This window comes from Hemicordylus capensis, chromosome 1, assembly GCF_027244095.1.
Source record: "Hemicordylus capensis ecotype Gifberg chromosome 1, rHemCap1.1.pri, whole genome shotgun sequence".
NCBI classification, from domain to species: Eukaryota; Metazoa; Chordata; class Lepidosauria; order Squamata; family Cordylidae; genus Hemicordylus; species Hemicordylus capensis.
The window spans coordinates 187,700,322-187,721,002 of NC_069657.1; the positions used below are offsets into that span (position 1 = coordinate 187,700,322).

General features: G+C 41.1%; 1 protein-coding gene across 3 annotated transcripts in view; it reads right to left on the reverse strand.

Annotated features, from left to right (window-relative positions):
• Positions 1 to 287: 287 nt before the first annotated feature.
• The window catches only part of LY75 (lymphocyte antigen 75), a 126,792-nt gene continuing 106,398 nt past the window's right edge, over positions 288 to 20,681 (reverse strand). For all 3 annotated transcript variants that reach the window (XM_053260658.1, XM_053260677.1, XM_053260668.1), the window contains 9 exons: positions 20,103 to 20,267; positions 18,111 to 18,233; positions 14,555 to 14,749; positions 14,210 to 14,430; positions 12,775 to 12,949; positions 11,417 to 11,581; positions 11,034 to 11,150; positions 9,107 to 9,268; positions 288 to 4,445 (listed from right to left, as the gene is read on the reverse strand). In XM_053260658.1, coding sequence (XP_053116633.1) covers positions 4,261 to 4,445; positions 9,107 to 9,268; positions 11,034 to 11,150; positions 11,417 to 11,581; positions 12,775 to 12,949; positions 14,210 to 14,430; positions 14,555 to 14,749; positions 18,111 to 18,233; positions 20,103 to 20,267 — 1,508 coding nt within the window. In that variant the 3' untranslated portion in view covers positions 288 to 4,260. The remainder of the gene's footprint in view (positions 4,446 to 9,106; positions 9,269 to 11,033; positions 11,151 to 11,416; positions 11,582 to 12,774; positions 12,950 to 14,209; positions 14,431 to 14,554; positions 14,750 to 18,110; positions 18,234 to 20,102; positions 20,268 to 20,681) is intronic.

Consider the following 20,681-nt stretch of genomic DNA (forward strand, 5'->3'; position numbering starts at 1 on the left):
TGCCACCATTAATAAAGCTGTCTGATTGATTCTGGAAGGGGAGAAAGTGAGACAAGCAGGAACAATCTGGTCCACTTCTAGGGAAATAACATTTAGATATGAACAAAAGGTATTCACTGCACTCTTTAGAAACTTGCAATGAGTGCTCCACTGAGCAATGAATGCACCACTGAGAGACCTTTAAAGAAGTCAGATCATCCTGGAGAGAATTTATCTTTGTGGTCTCTAAGAGTTGACACCGACTTGATGGCACTAAATCAATCAATCAATCAATCAAAAGTACAAAATGATCAAACAAAATTTTTATTCAAAACATTTTGTATAGATTTATTAATGTAAAGTTAAAATAAATAACTTCTATTTATTCCAAAATGCACAGATACATCTCAAATTTACATCTGGTCACATATGGAAATTTCCCAGCTGCTGCATTTCGTATCTACAAAAACCAGTCTGGTACTCCTTGATCCTTTCCCCACATATAAGCATTTTCTGTAAACAACTGCCCCAATCTAAGCAAGTGGAATCTGGAAGCGGAAAGGAGTTTCTGCTTTTGAAGCACCCTGATGTTTTGTGTGGAAAAGGAATGAGGAGAGAGAGGAGAGAGCTACATCCCGGACCTGGAGATGGGACATGCAGGCATGCACCACCTCCCAGATGATGAGTGCTCAGTTCTGGTTGCACAACTTCCCCCCAGTTAGGCAGGAAAAGGAAGAGCAGGTGGACTGGACTCAGCCCAGGTGCACCGTCCTGTGTGATTATCAGTGATGTCAGGACAGGCAGTGCTGACAATCTCTAAAGCAGAGGAAAACCAGGACACTGTGAGCAGTGTCCATGCTATTCAAGTAATTGTTTTTGATTTTTTAATCTCTCTTTGTAACCTGTTTAATGCTGTCCTCGTCTCCTAAAAATGTAGCAGAATATATGACTTTTAAAGCTCTATTTTATTCATAGACATTTTAATATGTTTTTTAAAAACACTGAGTACAAAAATGTTTTGAAGAACAGAACTGAGCCATTCTCACACTTAGAAATCTGATTTAACTGTTCTTGAAACTTTAGAAACTACTATTTTCTAAGAGTGTGACCACCAGTACCTTTAACCATGAACTCAAAATAATAGAGGTAATTAGATACATTAAAATGTTTGCATTTATTCAGACAATATTTATAAACACATCCAAGGGGGAAAAAGAACACAACTTTTCAAAATGTATATATTTTATATTATTATAAAAAGAGACACTTTATAGAAACACTGGGACATTTTGTGCATATCTACTTATACGCTGCATAACTGAACAGCCCTGGTAATATTTAAAATAAACTTTCTGTTTGTAGATTCACATCAAAAGAAACCCATGAGTGCAAATAGCCATAAAATCAGTAATGTTGAGCACACTTATTTAGAACATTATATGAAACCCTGGTGATTACTGCAAATGCTGAAGAGTGCTACATGGGTTAAACCTCAGCATCTTGTACTTAAGAGTTGTGTATGTGGTAATCTTTGCAGTATCAAGCTTGTGCATGTACAGTCAAGCAGGCTTCTTTTCCAGTTCCAGCTACCTGTGTGGGTGAAGGTGGAGGGGAGTTAGTGCAGCCCCCCCCCATCTCTGCCACTTAGCAAGTGACTGACTTTGTCGTCAAAACATCAACCCTTTATTCAGCAGGCATCTTTTTATTACGGCCCAGTCAGAAATAGGCTCTTATAAAATGCACATTTAAAAAACAACAACAACAAACTACATTTCCCCATCTTATTTAGGACTACAATAAGGACACTTTATTTCTTTAAATTAGGCTTTCAACAAAGACAAAGTGCATTTTCTCTGAACTGTGGATACTGTATATACATGCCAGTCACTCTGATTCAACAACTATTCCTGTGCTAGTCATAACAGGCACGTTAAGGGCCCTTCTGCACAATCAGTTTTACACAGTAAATGTCCAGTTCCTCATTTGTTGCCCTGTAGTCCCTTAAGGCTATCACAATGTCCAAGTACTCACAGAGCAAGGCTTGGAAACTGCAAGACTAACTAACATATTCATCACTGAGATTGTTGTGTACAATACTACCGCGGAAGTGTAATGGGCATCACTGGATATTTTTTGAAGCATAAGTAGTAAGTAGCTATGCCTGTTCCATTTTGTGAAGCTTTAGTTTTCATTTTAAAAAAAATATCCTTTGGAAGATGGTCATTCCCTCATTGCATGACTCACGACTGAGAACACATGTGTAGTCAGCTGTTTCTTTTAAAGGGGCCCAGCAGTTACACAGCTGCCCTCACAGCAACCTAACTCCTCCCTTACTATGTGCAAACGGGTTACTGTATTTTTGCTGCTAGTCACACGAGGCAAAAAGTGTCAGTGGCAAAAATGCAAGTGTGGCATGTTTAAATGAGCATGCAGAAGGGCCCCAAGAGAGGAATTTTGCAGCAGAAAACTGATGTCAGCTATTGAACACATGGGGAAAGAGCTATTGAACACATGGAAAAAGGTTTACTGGTGCATATATCGCCATATTCCACAGGTTTGAAAAAGGCCATGTTTCCACAGAGAAGGAAACATAACTGGACTGATTTTTGTTTGTTTGTTTTGCTACCTATGGCAAAATGGAGCACATGTCCTTGGTCACTGAGCAATAATTCAGAGTCCCACATGTGCAAGGCCTGTGCATGGAGAACATTGCCTCTCATGTATGCAATGGTAAGCTCATACTTGCACGGGAGTCTGGAAGCCCCTGAGCTTAACAACAGGGCAACAAGCTGCATTTCAAGGTAGTTTTTAAAAAAAAATTATTGTTAGAGTTCAAAATATACACATACTCCACCTTTTAAAAGAGCCATGTTAGCAATAAACCAATCATTAGTTTACTGTTATCTTTGATAGCCTTCCTTTGGAAATGTCAGTAGTAGTATAAGAACAATGGGTTAAATATTTCCCTGATGTATTTTCACTAGATTAATGAGATACTGTAAGAACAAAGCTTCTTCTTTACGTTGTCTTACTAAAGAGACACACTTCATATAAGTACTCTACAACTACACTCTCACAGCTTGCTAAGGGCCTGCTTGATTTTATGGCCACTGTAAAAAGGCTCCTTTGAATTGCTCTGTGTAAGTGAGCGGTTCGTATGCAGAAGCTATCTACATGGTTCTCCATGCCACTACAGACATCCTTAGAAAAATAAATCTGTAGTGCCATGGTGGAAAAAAGTCACCCAGTCCCATGGAGTGTGCAAGGAGCTGCACTCAGAAGAATAAAATGACAGAAGCCTCAGTAAGGGCATGGCAATGTTTGGGCCTACACCATTTCTCTCTCCTTCTCCCTGTATATATACATATGTGTGTGTGTGTCTTTAGATTTCAAGCAATGAATTTAAAATATTAATACATTTTTTAAAAATCAAGTACTCTTGGAGTGCATAAGCACAGCAGAAGGAATAAAAATGAGCACTAATATCAAGCACTCTCAAAACGCAACAGAAAGTTTCTAGTCACTACAGAATGTTTACTCTAGGGAAATCTTATGCTTGCAGTTAGCCCTTGATCTCAGTTTGGCTGCTCCCATTTATGTCCATGGTTGAGAGTGCAGGGCTTACTAAACAACAACAACAGAAAAATGCAGTCAAGTACTTTCTTTTGCTATTTTGTTCCTATTTTAACTGGGGTGGGGGTGGATGAGAAGTCATGCTTTGTTGAAGAATAACAAACATAACTGAACTCAAAGCAGAATTCTGTCTTTGAACAGCTGCAGTGTGACAACCTCTGGAGCTTTTATCGAAAGGCCACATTTCAAAAGATGAGTTTTTCAAACTTAGTAATCAATAGTTATTGAGCAAAATTAAGTAGGCACTTTACATTATATATTAAGGCTGTTATATATTTTGTGGTCAATAAGTTAATTTCAAAATGATTCCTCTAGGCATTTACTATCTTGTACTTCATATGGGTAGATGCAGCTTGTCCCAATAGGACATACATCTTACCTCAATGCATGTGCAAATCTTAAGACCATGAAAAGTGCAAAGTTTGATTGGAGTTGAAACTGTTGATTAGAGACATTTCACAATTAAGTGTGGGAAAAGGTTGCTGTCAATAAAAGGTTTCCAATTAACTAACATGGATAATGTATCCAGAGGTCAGAATGTACCTCCTCTATCATGCATTCATCAAAGGTTTGCCAAAATGAAACCTGTGAGAAGATGCCAACACAACCCATTCCAGAGATTTAAATCCAACCCGTGGGACTAGTTTTTCAGTCACTATCTCTGGTAAACATGCTATCCGTTTCATCTTCATACATCCCCCGCTCGTAGCGTACTGAGGAGAAGCCACCCCACAGCAGCCGTTTCTTTTTATACATGTAGAATACCAAGCCGGCAAGCAGAGCCAGGATAATAAAAACAGCAAAAGCTATTGCCCCTCCTGTATGATTAGAGACTGTAAAGGGAAAACAAAAACAGAAGTAAGCATGTAACAATCCAGAGTAGCTCAACTAGAAGCTGTATATTCAATGCAGAGGCTGCAATACAAGACTACTGAATACCAGGGCTCACATGAATCATTCTTCCCCATCCCTGTGCTTTCAGCAGAAAAAGTCTCTTGAGAATTTGAAGTGGACACCACAGTGAGGAAAGACAGGCATTCTCTTTTAGGGATGTGCACAAAACCGGTTTGCCCGGTTTGGTTCGAGTTCGAACCAGGAGGGGGTGGTTCGATTTTGGTTCTGCTCGAACCTCTCCCTGGTTCGGTTTGAATTCGAACTGTTTTGAACTGGTTCGAACCAGTTTGGACCTACAAAAATTGGTAGGGTGGTAGCTGGCACCCAGGGGTACCTGCCACCAAAACCCCAAAGCAATCGGACACTTGTACAATTTTTTATGAATTTTTGAAAATTATTTTTATTTTTTCTCATGGGGTATAATAGAACTCAAACCAGCCCATTATTCCCTATTGTGGAGCACCCATGGGTGCCAACAACCACCCAAACCCTGAAGCAATAAGACACCTCTATGGTTTTTAATGAATATTTGAAATATTTTCAATTATTTTTCTCATAGGGTATAATGGGACCCGCACCAGCCCATGTCCTCTATTGTGGAGTACCTAGGGATACAAAAGTGGGGTGGGTGGTAGACACCCAGTGGTGCCTACCACCCACAAAGCTCCAAGGCAATCAGACACTCCTCTGATTATTGGTGAATTTTAAAATTATTTTGGAATTCCTTATAGGGTATAATGAGGATTGCAGCAAATGTATAGCTTCACGTCGGGGGGGAGGGGTGTTCTAGAGTGGAGTGTGGTGGGTGGTAGTTCCCAAGGTGGGCAAGGAAGCTATCAGAATTATTTGAAAGGAATTGGGCAAAGGGCTGATTTTTAAGTGATTTTTGAAGTTTATGTGTCTTTAAGGTTAGCAATGAAAGTGGATTCATGGTTTGTCATTGAAAACCTTATATGCTACCAAAGAATCTACACTCAGAACACTTCAGAAAAAACAAAACCCAGTACCCCATGGGTTAGCAACTCATGCGGGTGGTTGGCACCCTCGCTCTGGTCCACCCCAGCACCCTACAAGTGCAGTTATGGGGCTGCAGAAACCTCCATTCTTCCCTATGGAGAAAAACCTTAAAGCCACTTGTGGGGTGCTGGGGTGGCCCAGAGTGAATGGTGGTGTAGTGAACAGAGGGTGCTAACCACCCCCATAGGTTGCTAACCCATGGGGTACTGAGTTCCCCCCCCTGAAGTGTTCTGAATGTAGATTCTTTGGTAGCATACAAGGTTTTCAATGACAAACCATGAATCCACTCTCATTGCTAACCTTAAAGACACATAAACTTCAAAAATCACTTAAAAATCAGCCCTTTGCCCAATTCCTTTCAAATAATTCTGATAGCTTCCTTGCCCTCCTTGGGCACTACCACCCACCACACTCTGCTCTAGGCTACCCCTTTGCCCCCAACGTGAAGCTATACATTTGCTGACACCTCCATGCTTCTTTATGGAGAAAAACCTTAAAGACTCGTAAACTTCAAAAATCACTTAAAAATCAGCTTTTTGCCCAATTCCTTTCAAATAATTCTGATAGCTTCCTTGCCCACCTTGGGAACTACCACCCACCACACTCCACTCTAGAACACCCCTCCCCCCCCCGACGTGAAGCTATACATTTGCTGCAATCCTCATTATACCCTATGAGGAATTCCAAAATAATTTTAAAATTCACCAATAATCAGAGGAGTGCCCGATTGCCTTGGGGCTTTGTGGGTGGTAGGCACCCCTGGGTGTCTACCACCCACCCCACTTCTGTGCCCCTAGGTGCTCCACAATAGGGGATATGGGCTGGTTTGGGTCCCATTATATCCTATGAGAAAAATAATTAAAATATTTTAAATATTCATAAAATATCATAGGAGTGTCTGATTGCTTTGGGGTTTGGGTGGTTGTTGGCATCCATGGGTGTTCCACAATAGGGAATAATGGGCTGGTTCGGGTCCCATTATACCCTAGGAGAGAAAAATAAAAATACATTTCAAAAATTCATTAAAAAAACCGTACGAGTGTCCGATTGCTTTGGGGTTTGGAAGGTAGGTACCCCTGGGTGCCAGCTACTACCCCACTCATTTTTGCAGGTCTAAACCAGTTCAAACCAGTTCAAACTAGTTTGAATCGAACCACTCCCAGTTTGGTTCTAATTCGAACCTGCTGCTCGAAATTGATGGCTGGTTTGGTTCGAATTCGAACCATCGAACCACCCTGGTTCAAATTTTAACTGGTTAGAGTTCGAACTGGTTTGCACATCCCTATTCCCTTTCAGCTCTGTCAATGTCTGTAGAAGCACAGGGAACCCCAAATTATTTGGGGAAAGGAAAGATTTCTGTAGAGTGGAGAAGTTCTTCTTTCCTTCATGGACCTCACAGATGAGCAGAGGTATGTATGGGCAATCCAGTTTTGCCTGAAGCTATGCTTATTCCTTCAGAGTGAACTGTTTCAGTCCACCCACCGTGAACAAGCATAGTGGCCCACATTCTGTTCAGCAGTAGTTGAGCAGGAAAAGAGCTACATGCTTACAAAGAGCATTGAGAGTCCCTGTGGAGAAGGCTTGCGCAGCTGAGTGAGAGCAAACACTTTTCTGCTTCCAGAAATATGTCCCAGAGAGCTGCACAGCCATCAGGAACAGATTTCTAGAGGCATAAAAATATTTTTCAGCAAGAGAAGAGAGTGAAAAATCACCCTCTCCTCTCCTCACCTGCACAAAACACCATCTCTTCAAGGAAGCTTAAGGCTCTTTGTGAGTGTTCAGCACTTCTCCCACCCACCTACTGCTGTACAGAATATGGACCAGTGTGTTTATACATTATATGTATGAATAGATATCACAAACAAAAAGTTGTATCTATACGGGAACAGGGTCATGCAACTGGCCTTCTACATACTGAGAAACATATCTCTCACATTACATGATACATCTGATTGTGCTTTGAAACTGTCAGTCTCTACAAATCAGACATGGACTCCCTGCAGAACCAGAGTTGCTGATCAGAGATGGGGAATATAGGCTGGGATATTCACACAGCACACCATCCTCCTTCTTGCCACGCAAGTCAGGTGTCCCTAGAAGGGCAGTCTAATGTCACTGGCTGATATAAAGACTTCTAGGTCTGCTAATCATGTTTCAGTCTGGGAAACCGATCGCTGAAGAAGGGCACAAGACACTTCCTTGCACCAGACTACCAGCCTCCCTGTCACCCAAGAGACTTGCCCATTTTGCCTGACAGAAATGTCTTCATAAGGTCACATTTAAAAGTGATACTGGGGTGCAGAAGGAATTTATGCATGTGGCTTCCAAGTGATCAGCTTCACATCTTAACCGGGTCCACAGCCCCTCTGCATCTAACATTAAGTGCTCCAGGTTTCCAAAGCTTGGGCACATGCTGTCCTAGACTAATAATGATGGACACATTATTAGAGCTTTAAATGTGATGGCAGCTGTGTGAAACCCAACCTGGTTAAGTTTCTTTTACATGCCCAGCATTATTTTTAAATTGGGCCTCATGTAATGCGGAGAGCAGCCCACGGAGACCTAAAGCATTTCTCTGTTTCCTAAGATGTCACGTCATGGGACATATAATAATTCGCTACAGATTCTGGTTACGTTTGTCCATTCCAATATTGTCCATTTAAATGCTAGCGCTGTCAAAGCACCGAATTGTTAGCAGTTCATATTTCGATCCCTCTACTGTAATTCATTAGTTAGGAAGTTTCATAACTAATACTGTCAGCATGAAACAAATCTAGAACAAAAAGGACAATTAAACCTTCCACAGGAATAGCAGCATGCAGAGGAGGGGACTGTTGCTGGCCGCAATGGAACAATCTTCTATTCTCTCTTGCACCTAGCTGCATGAGCACTGTTGCGGGCCAGACCTCACTTGCAACAGGAGGCCTGTGTGCACCTTCCTTATGTGCATCCAAAGCTCCCTTTCCTTTCCCAGGGCCCTACAATGTTATAGGCGAGGGCTGGTGCAGTGCATGAAATATGCAGCTGGGCATGTGTGCCTGACAGCCCACTACAGAGACAGGGAGGGAAGAGGGCTCTCCGCTGAGCCCAATGTCTATCACATCCTCATCTCCTGCAGATCTGCTCCTGGGTAGGGATGTGTAAGAACCAGTTTAGAGGCCCTGTTACGGACCTCCGAACCGGTTCGAAGGACTGGTGGTTTGGCTAGTTCGACGGGGGTGGGGTGGCGTTACCTTTAAGGAGCAGAGAAGGTGCTCTAACACCCCCCTCGCCGCGTTTCCCCTGCTAGTGTTAAAAACAGTCCTGAGAGGCAGCAGCATAACTCCTTGCTGCCCCAATGTGTGTCCAGTGTGCATGAACAACTGTTTTTAAACACAGTGCTGGTGGGGGGAAATCAGCAGAGGGGGTAAGAGCACCCTCCCTGCTCCTTAAAAGGTACCCCCTCCCGCTGTCGAACTGGCCACTACCAGGTCCGTGCACATCCCTACTCCTGGGGAGAGATGATCAATGAAACCTGCTAACATAATGATGTACCTTTACACTATTTAAAAGAGTATCGTTCATTAAACAAGGTCACACATACCTTGAGGAGCTTTGCAAACAACTCTGCTTTGAACTTGTGTGCAGTCAGTTTGGGACCATGTTCCATTTGTGGAAAACAAAACACTGCATTCACCACTGGCGTTTCCCTTTGCCCAGTTGGTATATTTGACTTCTGAGCCATCAAGCCAGTTTGAGGACTGAGCTATGAATAAAAGACACAATAATGTCTGCCTTAGTTTATTTTTAAAAATGTGCTGTAATTATTATGGATTATGGGTAGCATCCAGAGTAAGAGATTCATGAGTGAAATGCTTCTGCTCTCGCATGGGGGCAGGGGAAGGAGTAATTTATACCGATCTGCCGTTCCCTCTAAAGCCCCTGTGCCTCCTGAAAATATGCCCCTGAAGGCTGCAAAACATTCAGGGACATGGTTTCAGCAAGCATAAGTAAAGGACTGCAGAGGGAAGGTGGGGACTGGCAAAAATTGCTCCTTCCCTTCCTTGCAGAAATGGAAACAGAAACATTCTACATGTGCACATCTTAGTTGGATGCTATTCCCTATAAAGGACAAATCGCTGTTTATTCAGATCCTGAAAAGACAACGCTAGCTCTTAATGACTGTTCAACATTCAAAAAGTCAGTTCTGGTATTGTGAATGCTGACTCTGTCCTGTTTGAGTTCACTATCAATGGGTCACATTCAATGACAAGAACAAGTTTAAAAAAAGACTGTATATGAATGGCTGCCCTAGAACTTCAGAATTTTGTTGCCATCATTAGAAAGGTCGACATGAGGCCATACAAGCAGGAACCACACCCAGTTTATGAACACAGAGACACTCCTAACTCTTTGGATTATTTCAGAAAGAATCACTCTGTGCCAAGCCAAATGCATGTTCTGAGAAAGGAAGTTGCAGATTGTGGCGCTCCCACTGGCACTGCACCATGGGGGGAAAACCATTTTGGCCTGTAGCTGCTAGGGGATAATATAAGCAGAGCAGCAACAGGAAGCTTTCCCCACTGGAGACTTTCCAGCTAATGCTGGGACAGGCCAGATTCATAGAAATGCAATACGAGGACAACCAAGTGGTAGACAGAGATGCTGCTGCCAACTGGTCTCAGTACAAACTGTTCATCTGGATTTCACAGGTGAGGTTGGCAGCACAGGGCACAGCTGCCTGCTCTGCTTGCCAGCACAGGGCACCCTCTTAGGTATGGCGGGGGGGACACCACCATTGATGTCTCTGCAGCTAAATTTAGCTGCAAAGCAATGCAGCTACCCATGACTAGTTTGCGTGCCTGATTTTAATTCCTCCTTGAGTTAAGTTGTTGTTTCAGATTGCTAGCTTCCATAAAGTTTTGAAATGGAACTGATTAGAAATTGAGATGTGTAAAATTAAATCACATTCATAAGAATTAGTTCTACAATGAGAAGAGAAGCAAGAAGGGCCTCTGGCTGTCATTGGCTGAGCTGCTTTCATTCCAAGGGGTTCTAGCTGCAATTGGCTTGTGGGAGTGTGCAAGGGCCTTGGCTGTTAACTAGCAGGGATGAGGCTAGATCAGAGGAGGAGGACAACTGTGGTTAGGATAGACTTTCTAGACCTGCCTATGGCCAGGAACTAAAGAGGTGAGGAGTTCAACATTAACATATTGATTTGAAATAATCTGCCCAATATTGGGCTCTCATTGGATTCTAATTGTTTTTTAGAGCTTTGATTTAAACCATTACAAATGTATTAAATATATATCCATATGAATCCTATTTGAATTTGATCAGTTTAAAAAGTACATCATTTGTGATGCTTGGTAACTCTCAACAGACCCATTCCAAATGAAGTTCAGGCTCATTGAAATTAGTGGGACTTAAGGACATAGTTGAGTCTAACTGATCTCAGTGGACTTTACTTAGATTGCATTTCATGCCTTTGGTGCTCACAGTATTACATTTATTTCATAGTTCCTCCTTACCTTGAGAATGCATTCCAAGCCATACTCTTCCAGTTATGAAGTAATGTTCTCTTAAATGTTTGATCACAAACTTATTTTCCTCTTCATCCTTGATAGTCAAAAGTGTTGCAGAAGAATCTATTGGGGAAAACATTAGTGGTCAAAACAGTAAAACCTGTAGACCGATTTCTACTTTAAACTTTCTAAAATATTTTTGGAAATAATTGACATGTTCTAGAATAATACTGAGATAATTACCCCCTTATCCAAAATGATGCTCAGAATTAACAATTCTTGGGCCTTTTTAAGGGTCTTGGCTGTTATTGCCACAAATATCGGGGAAAATTTTCTAAAGGAATGTATGGACCCTATAAGAAATAACATGATACATAATCTAGACATACCAAGCTTCTTGCAGACTTCTTTAGCTTCTTTCGCACTATAGACTGAGAAATTGTAAAATGCCATATCAAATGCATAACAATGATCTTTATATTGTATCCAGTGTGATGATCCAATAGTAGTTTTTGGACATTTCGTGGCACTTTCTGTTTGTTTTGATGGTCTTTCTGTGAAGGTGCAAATTATTATCATCAGGCAAAATGTCAAAATCCCAACAGTTAATTGACTGGATTAGAGATTAAAGTTTAAAATAAAGAAAAGCTATGACTGTTACATAAGAACATAAAATAAGAACATCCTCAGTGGATCAGGCCCAAGGCCTATCAGGTTCAGCATCCTGTTTCATGCACTGGCCCACCAGATGCCTCTGGAAAGCCCAGAAGCAAGAGGTGAGGACATGCCCTCTCTCTTGCTGTTGCTCACCTGCAACTGGTATTGAGAGGCATTGTTCCTCTGTGACTGGAGGTGGCCTATAACCACCAGACTAGTAGCCATTGATAGACCTGTCATCCATGAATTTGTCTAAACCCTTTTTAAAGCCATCCAAGCTGGTGGCTATCACTACATAGGAAGCTGCCATATACTGAGTCAGACCATTGGTTTATCTAGCTCAGTATTGTCTTCACAGTCTGGCAGTGGCTTTTCCAAGGTTGCAGGCAGGAATCTCTCTCTTAGTCTTATCTTGGAGATGCCAGGGAGGGAACTTGGAACCTTCTGCTCTTTCTAGAGCAGAAGAACTGGGTTACCCAGTTGAGGAGCTTTGTTGGACTTTGGGGACTTGTAGTGTTTACCCAGTAAGGCTGTTCACATGGATTGCTCACGGGATTGGGACTGGGACCAAGCCCAGTGGTTTTCATGACCAGCCCTACCTGAGCTAACACTCAGGTAGGGCTGGTCATGAGAGTGACCTCAGTGTGTCTCAAAATACTTCCTTACACTCTGGCAATTTAAAGTCTGTTAGCAGTTTTGGTGAAGTTTTGCTTCCAAATGATTTTGCTTAAAATTTATCTATCTTGTCCAAAGCTATGATCTTTAGCATGTTTAGTTGGAAAGTCTGAAACCAGTTGGGCTTGCTTCCAAGAAAATTAGTTTAGGAAACAGAAAGAGAGAGAAGATTGCCATCATGTGTACTGTTGGCCTATAGCTCTGAAAGTCATGATACATGAGAAAAGAACTGAGAGCCAGTATGTTGTAGTGGTTAGAATGTTGGACTTGGACTGGGGACACCCGAGTTCAAATTCCCATTCAGCCAGGAAACTCACTGGATGACTCTGGGCCAGCCACATATCTCTCAGCCTAATCTATCTCACATGTTACATAAAAATAAAATAAAATAAAATAAAAATAAATGCAGACTTACCATTTGAAGGGGTGTAACAAATAGCACCATCAACATCATGTGTGCATTTCATACGATTCCAAAATCCTTTCGTGTCCAATAAAAAACAATTTCCAGAAGACTGTGCATGTTCATATTCCCAGGGTTTGTAGTCAAATGTGCTTCCATCAGACCATTCAGGATCAGATTCACTCCCCTGGAAGAGGGGAAATAATAATAGTACTGATGTTACTTGCCTTATTTAGCAGGCCCTAAGATAAATGGGCACAAGGCTAAAGAAGAATTGCTGAAATAGGACTGGTGAGGTTCAAGCCTATTTTCATGTAGCACTTTGAAATTGTGGTATATCAACATACAGACTAATCCTCAAAGGAGGTGCAAATCTCACTGAAGTGAGTTAGTGCTTGAAAAGTGAGCATGATTTGAGACCCAAGAAGTAGGTTCTGCATCTTTGGTACTTCAATCCTAAATAACATATGCCTGGCAGTTAGTGTTTAGGATAACTCCCTGTCCTAAAAGTCCTCTGAATTAGTGTTGCTGCTGCAAAACAATTAGCCATGATGGCTAAGAGGGAGCTCCAGGTTCAGAGGCATTATGCCACTGTATATCAGTTCCAGAGGGGCCACTGCCTTCAATCCCCACTTGTAGGTCTGGTCCAGAAGGGCTCTTCTTAAATCAACTCCTTCCCTTTGTGCCATTTTCCCACCAAAGGCCATGCTCTGAGGTAGCTATTTGCCCCACAAATGGTTGTTTGCTGCAAACAGCAACTTCAGGGATAAAGAGCAGTTGGAGGGGGCAATTTTCAGCAGAAAAATAATGATGTGAAGAGAAAAACTCAACCTCCTGCTCCCCATGGTCTTGATCAGAATTGGGGGCCCTGCAGCTGATTTTTGTGAAAGCAGAAGAACTTGTAGCTGGAAGCACACCTGTACAACACATTTAGATGGATATCTAGGGCTTTAAAAAAATCTATTTAATAAAATCTAATTATTTGTTTGACCCCAGGTCTCTCAGCCTCTCTCCTTTTAGAGAGATGCACTCTTACTGGGAGCTACATGCACCCTTACCTGGGAGCAAGTCCCATCAAACTGAGTAAAAATGTATTTTTTAAGCTGTATATACAAGAATGTATATTGTTTTACTTCTGAGTAAAAACGTATAGGATTAGGTTACCAGGCTATAACACTCTCCTGCTTGATGCAAGGATGAAATTGAGCCATTATGGGGAGGAAAAGTAGTTACTCAAATTTTGAGATAGGTGTTTTAAAGTATTATTTTATTCATTAGTTCCCTCAGGACTCCTGTATTACCTCTCAATAGTTATGACTATTTACACGCAGGCAAAGTATTACTTGTAAGTGAACTTTCTTGTTCAAAAGGAAAAACAACAATGAGTATCAGGCCAGCATGAACCTTCTCTAATAACAATAGCAATGAAAGCACAGTCCAAACTTACATTATGACTGGATAAACCGAACCACAATGGAAATCCATCACTCTTTACAATGTTTTCCAAAAACACTTGTTGAGGCTCATCATGTATGCTGGCTAACTCACTTCCACGTTGTTTGCATTCTCTCCAGGCTTCGTACCAACTGAGCCTTTTTTGAACAATCCAATAAGTGTCATTTCCATGGTGCAGTGTTTTAGGCAACGGCAATTTGTCATCCTTGGGCCCTATTTCAATATTAAGACAATGATAAATGATAAATATTATATGTTTTCTTGAACTTACTTGGGTATATGTGCAAAATGTTAGGAGGTGTTTGGAAGTTCAATCCAAGATACATATATCACATACCCATATCTATTTTACAGACAAGGACGCTGTGGTGATTAAAATACATGGGTGTCTGGCTATGAGAATAATTGTAAATATCCCAGAAACCATCTTGGTTAACACCGGCAACAAAATTATTGTTCTTTATAGATGGTCTTCCCAGTCTCCAGTTATTATAAGACAGCTGCGTATCATCATACCACTTTAGAAGATTATCTGTGGGGAGAAGAAAGAACATACACACTACGTTTCTATATGGAGTTGCTACTGGTTTTACTTAAAAAGATGTCAGTACTGACGACAACCCATACAATAATTAATTAATTAACCATCAATAATTAATAAACGATCAATTCCACAAAACAATGGTATTGTTTCTTGGGCCCCCAACACCCTTGTTCTTTTTGAGACACAATTGTTTTTTTAGTTTTCCAATTTGGAAACTGCCTCTACAGGTAAAAGCTAAATAAAAAAGGAACTAGATTAAAAATAATATGCATGTATGCACACACACGAGGGTTTGTACATGCATATACTCATAACTTTTTTTAAAAGTGAGGTAATATTGAAACAGACTATGACGGGAGACAAAGGATTTTTAAAAAATGATTGGACAAGTCTTCTATTCTAAGTTACAATGTAGCTTTTAAGAATATTTTAATGTTCTTAATTAATTCTTAATAAGAATTATATTCTTAATTTAATTAACTAAATTCTTACTATTAATTAAATTAATTAATTAATTACATTAAATTAATAGTTAAAAAATTAAGAATATGGACTGATAGTCTGACTATCCTTTGTCTTATTCCATGTTTGTTTCTAACAATGTACATGCGATGTAAGCCCCCATGCAGCCGAAGCATGGGCACTGTTGTGCTTTGGAAGCACCCTTGCACAAGGTATTTTCAGTGCTCTGTTACAGGGGTGTGGATCCTTGGGATGTGTTTCAACTATGCTTCCAAAGCAAGAGTGCTGAAAGGGAGAATGCTGAAAACAGTTGTGTGCATGCTCAAGAGCACCTACGCTTCAGAAGTGTGGAAACTAGCACAGGGGCTACACACAATTCAGGATGCAAGCCTACAGTTCTGCAGTTCTGCTTCTATCCAATGTTCATCTGCCTTCTAGAATCTAACATGTCTATTTTTCTTTGAAATTAAGAACTTTCTTACAACTTTTAGGATGCAATAGCAAACAAAACACTGAAGATACATTATCAATTGAACACTGTCTCTTTGAGAATAAAGCCTCAGTTAGTTCTGACCATTGTGAGTTGCTAATTTTATTGCAATATGTGTATGAAATATAAAAAGGAAAAGGGGGAAAAAAGGTGCAGTCCAGTCCAGGGAACTTGTAATGGATTGTCCTACTGCATTAACTTAATATTTTATTTACATGGAAGAAATGCAGAATTTCCCGTCTGCTGAATCTGCAGAAATCACTGCAGAAATCGGAGCCCTGCCAATTTGAAGCTGCGTATTTAGGAGTTAAGGAATGGAAAATTACTGCACTGAAAACTAATAAAATAGCACTTATAAGCAGATACAGAGAAACTTTAAAGAACTTATTATTTCATATGGGCTCAAATTAATAACAAGAATCATTAACTATTGCGGAAGCTCATATTTTCATCCACTCTATGTCTTTTCAGGTTACCATAATTGCTAAAGCAAAAACAACATTAAATAAAGACGGGATATTCCAGAACACTTAAGAGAATTTGGAGACTGTTCTGTTAACTTTCATTTGACAATTATAACTAGGGCCAAAACGAAGGCTTCCCTCTTCCTGGACTGCCAAGGATACATCCTCACAAGCTCCGTACTGCACACTTCACCAGACTGTGGGCATGCCATTAGGACGTCAGTAATGCAGCAACCATTGGCCACGTTCTTTGTGGTGGTGTGGGTACCCAGTGCAAACATGCCTTTTCTGCATTGATCGCACACCCTCAGCGGGGAAAAGACATCTTAACCCTCTCCTCAAACCACTTGTACCACCTTTCGAGAGCTCCGCAGCTATATAGTCTCGCACAAGCACAATTATTGATGGTGAGGGGCACCAGTTTACTGTTACTCTGGGAAGGGATCATGACGACTTCCTAGAATGGAATATATATATGAGGGCAGGCAAAGGTTCCTGGGGTTTGGTCCACTGTGACAAAAGACTCGGGCCAAGCAATCCAGGAAGCCCCAACACACTCCTGCCCCCATGTCAGCTTGCCAGCCAGGGATTAGCCCTCTTACAAGAGGGCCAGTCCACTGGGGAGAAAAAGAGGCTCCATGAGCTTTGGGGCTCCATTGGACTACACTCTCATGAGGTAGGCCATCCAACTTTAGGGGGCCCCACTGATGTGGGGATCCGAGTCTCTCTGGTTAATAATGTAATCCATGCCTCCCCATCTCTACTCTACCCTTCCAGGCTTCCAAGGAGTCCTTTTCACTCCATGTGTCTGGATGCATAGAATTGGGAAAGACCAGGGATGGATCCCACGTCCATGGCCAGATGAGTTGGGCTGGGACTGGTGTTGCAGTGTATGTATGTGTTGCAGCTGCTGTGGGGCATCTCAGGGCAGGTCACCTGCTGTTTTCAGCTATCCCTGGCAAGGCTTGTGGCTGAGCAGGGCAAAAGCAAAAAAACATGGATGTGTTTTGCGGGGAGACCAGATTGTCTGGAGGGGGGGAGCGCTTGGACTCCTGGTTTGTGACAGGCACAGGGACCAGGAAAGGTGTTGCTAGGGCTTCCCTTCCCCAAGGCTTGCAGGGATCTAGCAACCAGACTGGGCGGCAACAGCCCCCCGGCCTGCATATGTGGCTCCATGGCCAGGTACTCTTATGAGAGAGCAGTTCTTGGGAGAAGGGAGCATACATCTATGGCAAGTTTTATTGACACACAGGGCTCTCAAGCTCATTCCCTTTGTCCTGCTGGATGGTTCCGCTCATGAGGTCTGGCTGAGACTGCATGCTTGCACCGCAGGGGAAGGGGCTGTGCCCCATTTCCCCTACAAACTGGTTCAAAAATATAGAACAGAATCATTGAAAAAAAACCTAGGGGCTTTCTTTTGACCCACACTTTGGGTTATCTCATTCATGGTAGATCTCCCTTTGCTGGTACGCATTATACCGCACCAGTCTGGGGTACCTCCAAGCCAGGGGCCCAAGGCTGAACATGTGGCTGAACATATGTGTGTGTGTGGGGGGGGATGTGTTTGTGTGTAGAGTTGAAGCCACCCCTCTATACAGCTGGAGGGAGCTGTACCATCTACAGGAACCTTAAAAATACAGATATTGTCCAGGCGTCCAGGGAAATCACTGCCCTGCTGCCCAACCAGAGGGCACATGCATGCAACACCTTTGAAAGGATGCCTTGCATATCAGATTTAAGCTTGAGATGCAGCACAATCCTATGAATGGAAGTAAATCCCAATGTGTTCAGTGGGACTAAAAACGCAGTCATTTCTGTGCTACAGTGGAAGTTGGCTACAAGTAGTATTACTGCTGCTTTTGTCTCTTGGTATGTTTCAGCCAAGCATAATATAATAATAGGGCTTTATAGATATAAATAACATACAACTTACCATCAGCCTCATAAATTAAGCCCAACCATAACCATTGAGCAAAGCCACTGAAAGCGTGAAGCTGCTCAACAACAAAGGCATTTTCATTTTCATCCTTGATGTACAAGACAGAAGCATTTTCATCTGTTGGAGCAATTTAAAAAGCATTAAAATGATTTGGGATTTTTAAAAAGAATTGTGTAGAATTTAACGAACAGGTTAAAAAAGGGGTACACAAAGACAGGTCAGCTACCAGAATTGATATTCCCAATGTGTTTTGATTTTTAAAAAATCAATAGAATATTTAAATTCTTTATCAACCAACTCTTCATAAATAATCTGTACTTAGGGTAAGCTGTGATGTGCTAAGTTTAAAGATGATACTAAATTGATTATGATGGTGAAAACTAAAATGGATTGTGAAGAACTATACAAAGGATCTCTCCAAATTGAGTGAATGGGCAAAAAATAGCATAATAAGGTTTAAGTAAGTCTATAGGGTGGATAAAGGGGCAAAAACTCCCAACACATAAACACTGATGTAATCTGAATAGACTACTCTCCTGCAAAGAGAGAAAAAACTCTCCAGCTCAGTGGAAAAGGTCCGTTTAGTGTGCAGCAGCTACGAAAAAGTCAAATTCCATTCTAAGATTATTAGGAAACAGGATGAAAACAATCAATATAATATATAAACCTACCAATATAAATCTAATAAAACTGTCGTGCAACCATATCACCTCATCTCATAAAGGTCATGATAGAGCTTTATGGGGAAATTATCAAAAAGGACAGCCAAAAAGGAGTTGGAGCACTTTCATTAAAAGGAAAGATTAAAGAAAGGTGAAAGTGTTATGAGTTATTTAGTTTAGAAAAAATATGAAAGAGATGGACATGATGTACGTTTTTAAAAGGTGTGAAAAAATTGGATAGAAAGAACTTTTTCACCTTCTCCCATAATAGAACTCAGGGTCATCCAATGAAACTAGCAGTTTATTCAGAATAAAACTGAGGGTGGGTGGGTATTTTTTCACAGTTAGGGTTTTATAGTTTTCACTAAAAAGTTTTATAGAATTCACTAAACGTTTGCCACAAAATCAGGTGACTGTCCCTAGCTTAGGTTTTAAAACCAGAAGTTTACACACTGGAAATGTATTTCCAGGAAGTTTGTTTAGCAGAAGCAAGCATGAAACCTTTCCAAAAAGGTGTCAGATCTCATTAAATTAATTCAGCAAGGGAGCCCACCAAAATTAATGCGAGTAAACAGTAAATGTAGACATGTTTTTATTGCAATGTTTTCTAACTCTGCACTGAGCTGAGTGAAAACAAGGCCAGAGAGAAAACCACACAGCTCATAATGTAGTTCTCCAGCAACATTCAACACTCAGTTAATCTCTGCAGCCATACAGATAACGCAGTGACTACTCAAACATACAAGCCCAGCTTATTTGATCTAAATTCGTGGTACACAATTGTGGGGACAAATGCCAGTGGGAGGTGGGTGGGACACTGAGACAGCTTCAGCACTTACCATAACTGCAGTTCTAGAAAAAATGAGACTGTGATAGTCGAAATAGCTGAGAAGTGGTCTCTACGTGTGGGGTTGAACGACTACCACCAAGTTGGTAAGCGAGGAACCAGACGTTCCCAGTGAACAAGTGCTCCTGTTGGGCATGTTAGCCAAAGCAACCCAATTCCAGTTCCTGAGCAGTGTTACCAAGATTTCCCTGACTTCTGCTTGACTTCTGCAACCAAGTTTTAAGTTGGGTGGACAAAGTTGGGAGAATTCTGGTAACGTGATGCAGAAACTGGGCTTGGGCAGGTTCGGACAACACACCCAATGACCCCTTGGTAGCAGTTGTCTGAACCCTCTGTCTGTTTATACTAGTTCCATACAGTCATGCACATGGTCATAAAGAAATACATGGGAGTTGTAGGTGCGCTCCGATCTAAAAACTGTATACAAAATTATATGAACTCAGTCGTACAAAGAAGGTTTAAACTGGATCTGCTTACTCATAATCTTGCATAAATGATGAGCTTCATTTGATTTCATTTCTCTCCATCTGTCTTTTGTTATCATGAATGTATAACAATTGTTTTGGAATGCTATCCAAGGGGTATTCTTAACCTTGTGTGGACATGTAATAGTTTCAAATTCTTCCAATTTTTCATTTTCATCTGAAATAAAAATTAAATTTATTTAAAGCACTATGTAACAGTGGAAGTGTATTCAATATAAAATTAGTTGGCCGAGGGTGTAAGACAAATCAATAGAGATGGATGGAATTTTTGCTATGTTAAGTGCAATTATTAATGCCTTCTCAGAGTGCTTTCCGTTTTGAAAATTGAATGGAAATTCAATAGGTTCAGTTAATAGTAATGGGAATAGAAAGCTCAGTACATCGGACAGAATTTTCAGACCTGTCTTGTGAGCCAATTTGGACCAACCAGTGCTTCTCAGATAGGAAGGTAGTTAAATGATGGAGAGGCAACTAGACCATTTTGCATGTAATACTGGAATACATCTCAGAGTTTCTCAGATCAGCTTTATATATTCTCCATGTTTGTTTTTGTATCATCTGAAGCAAAATT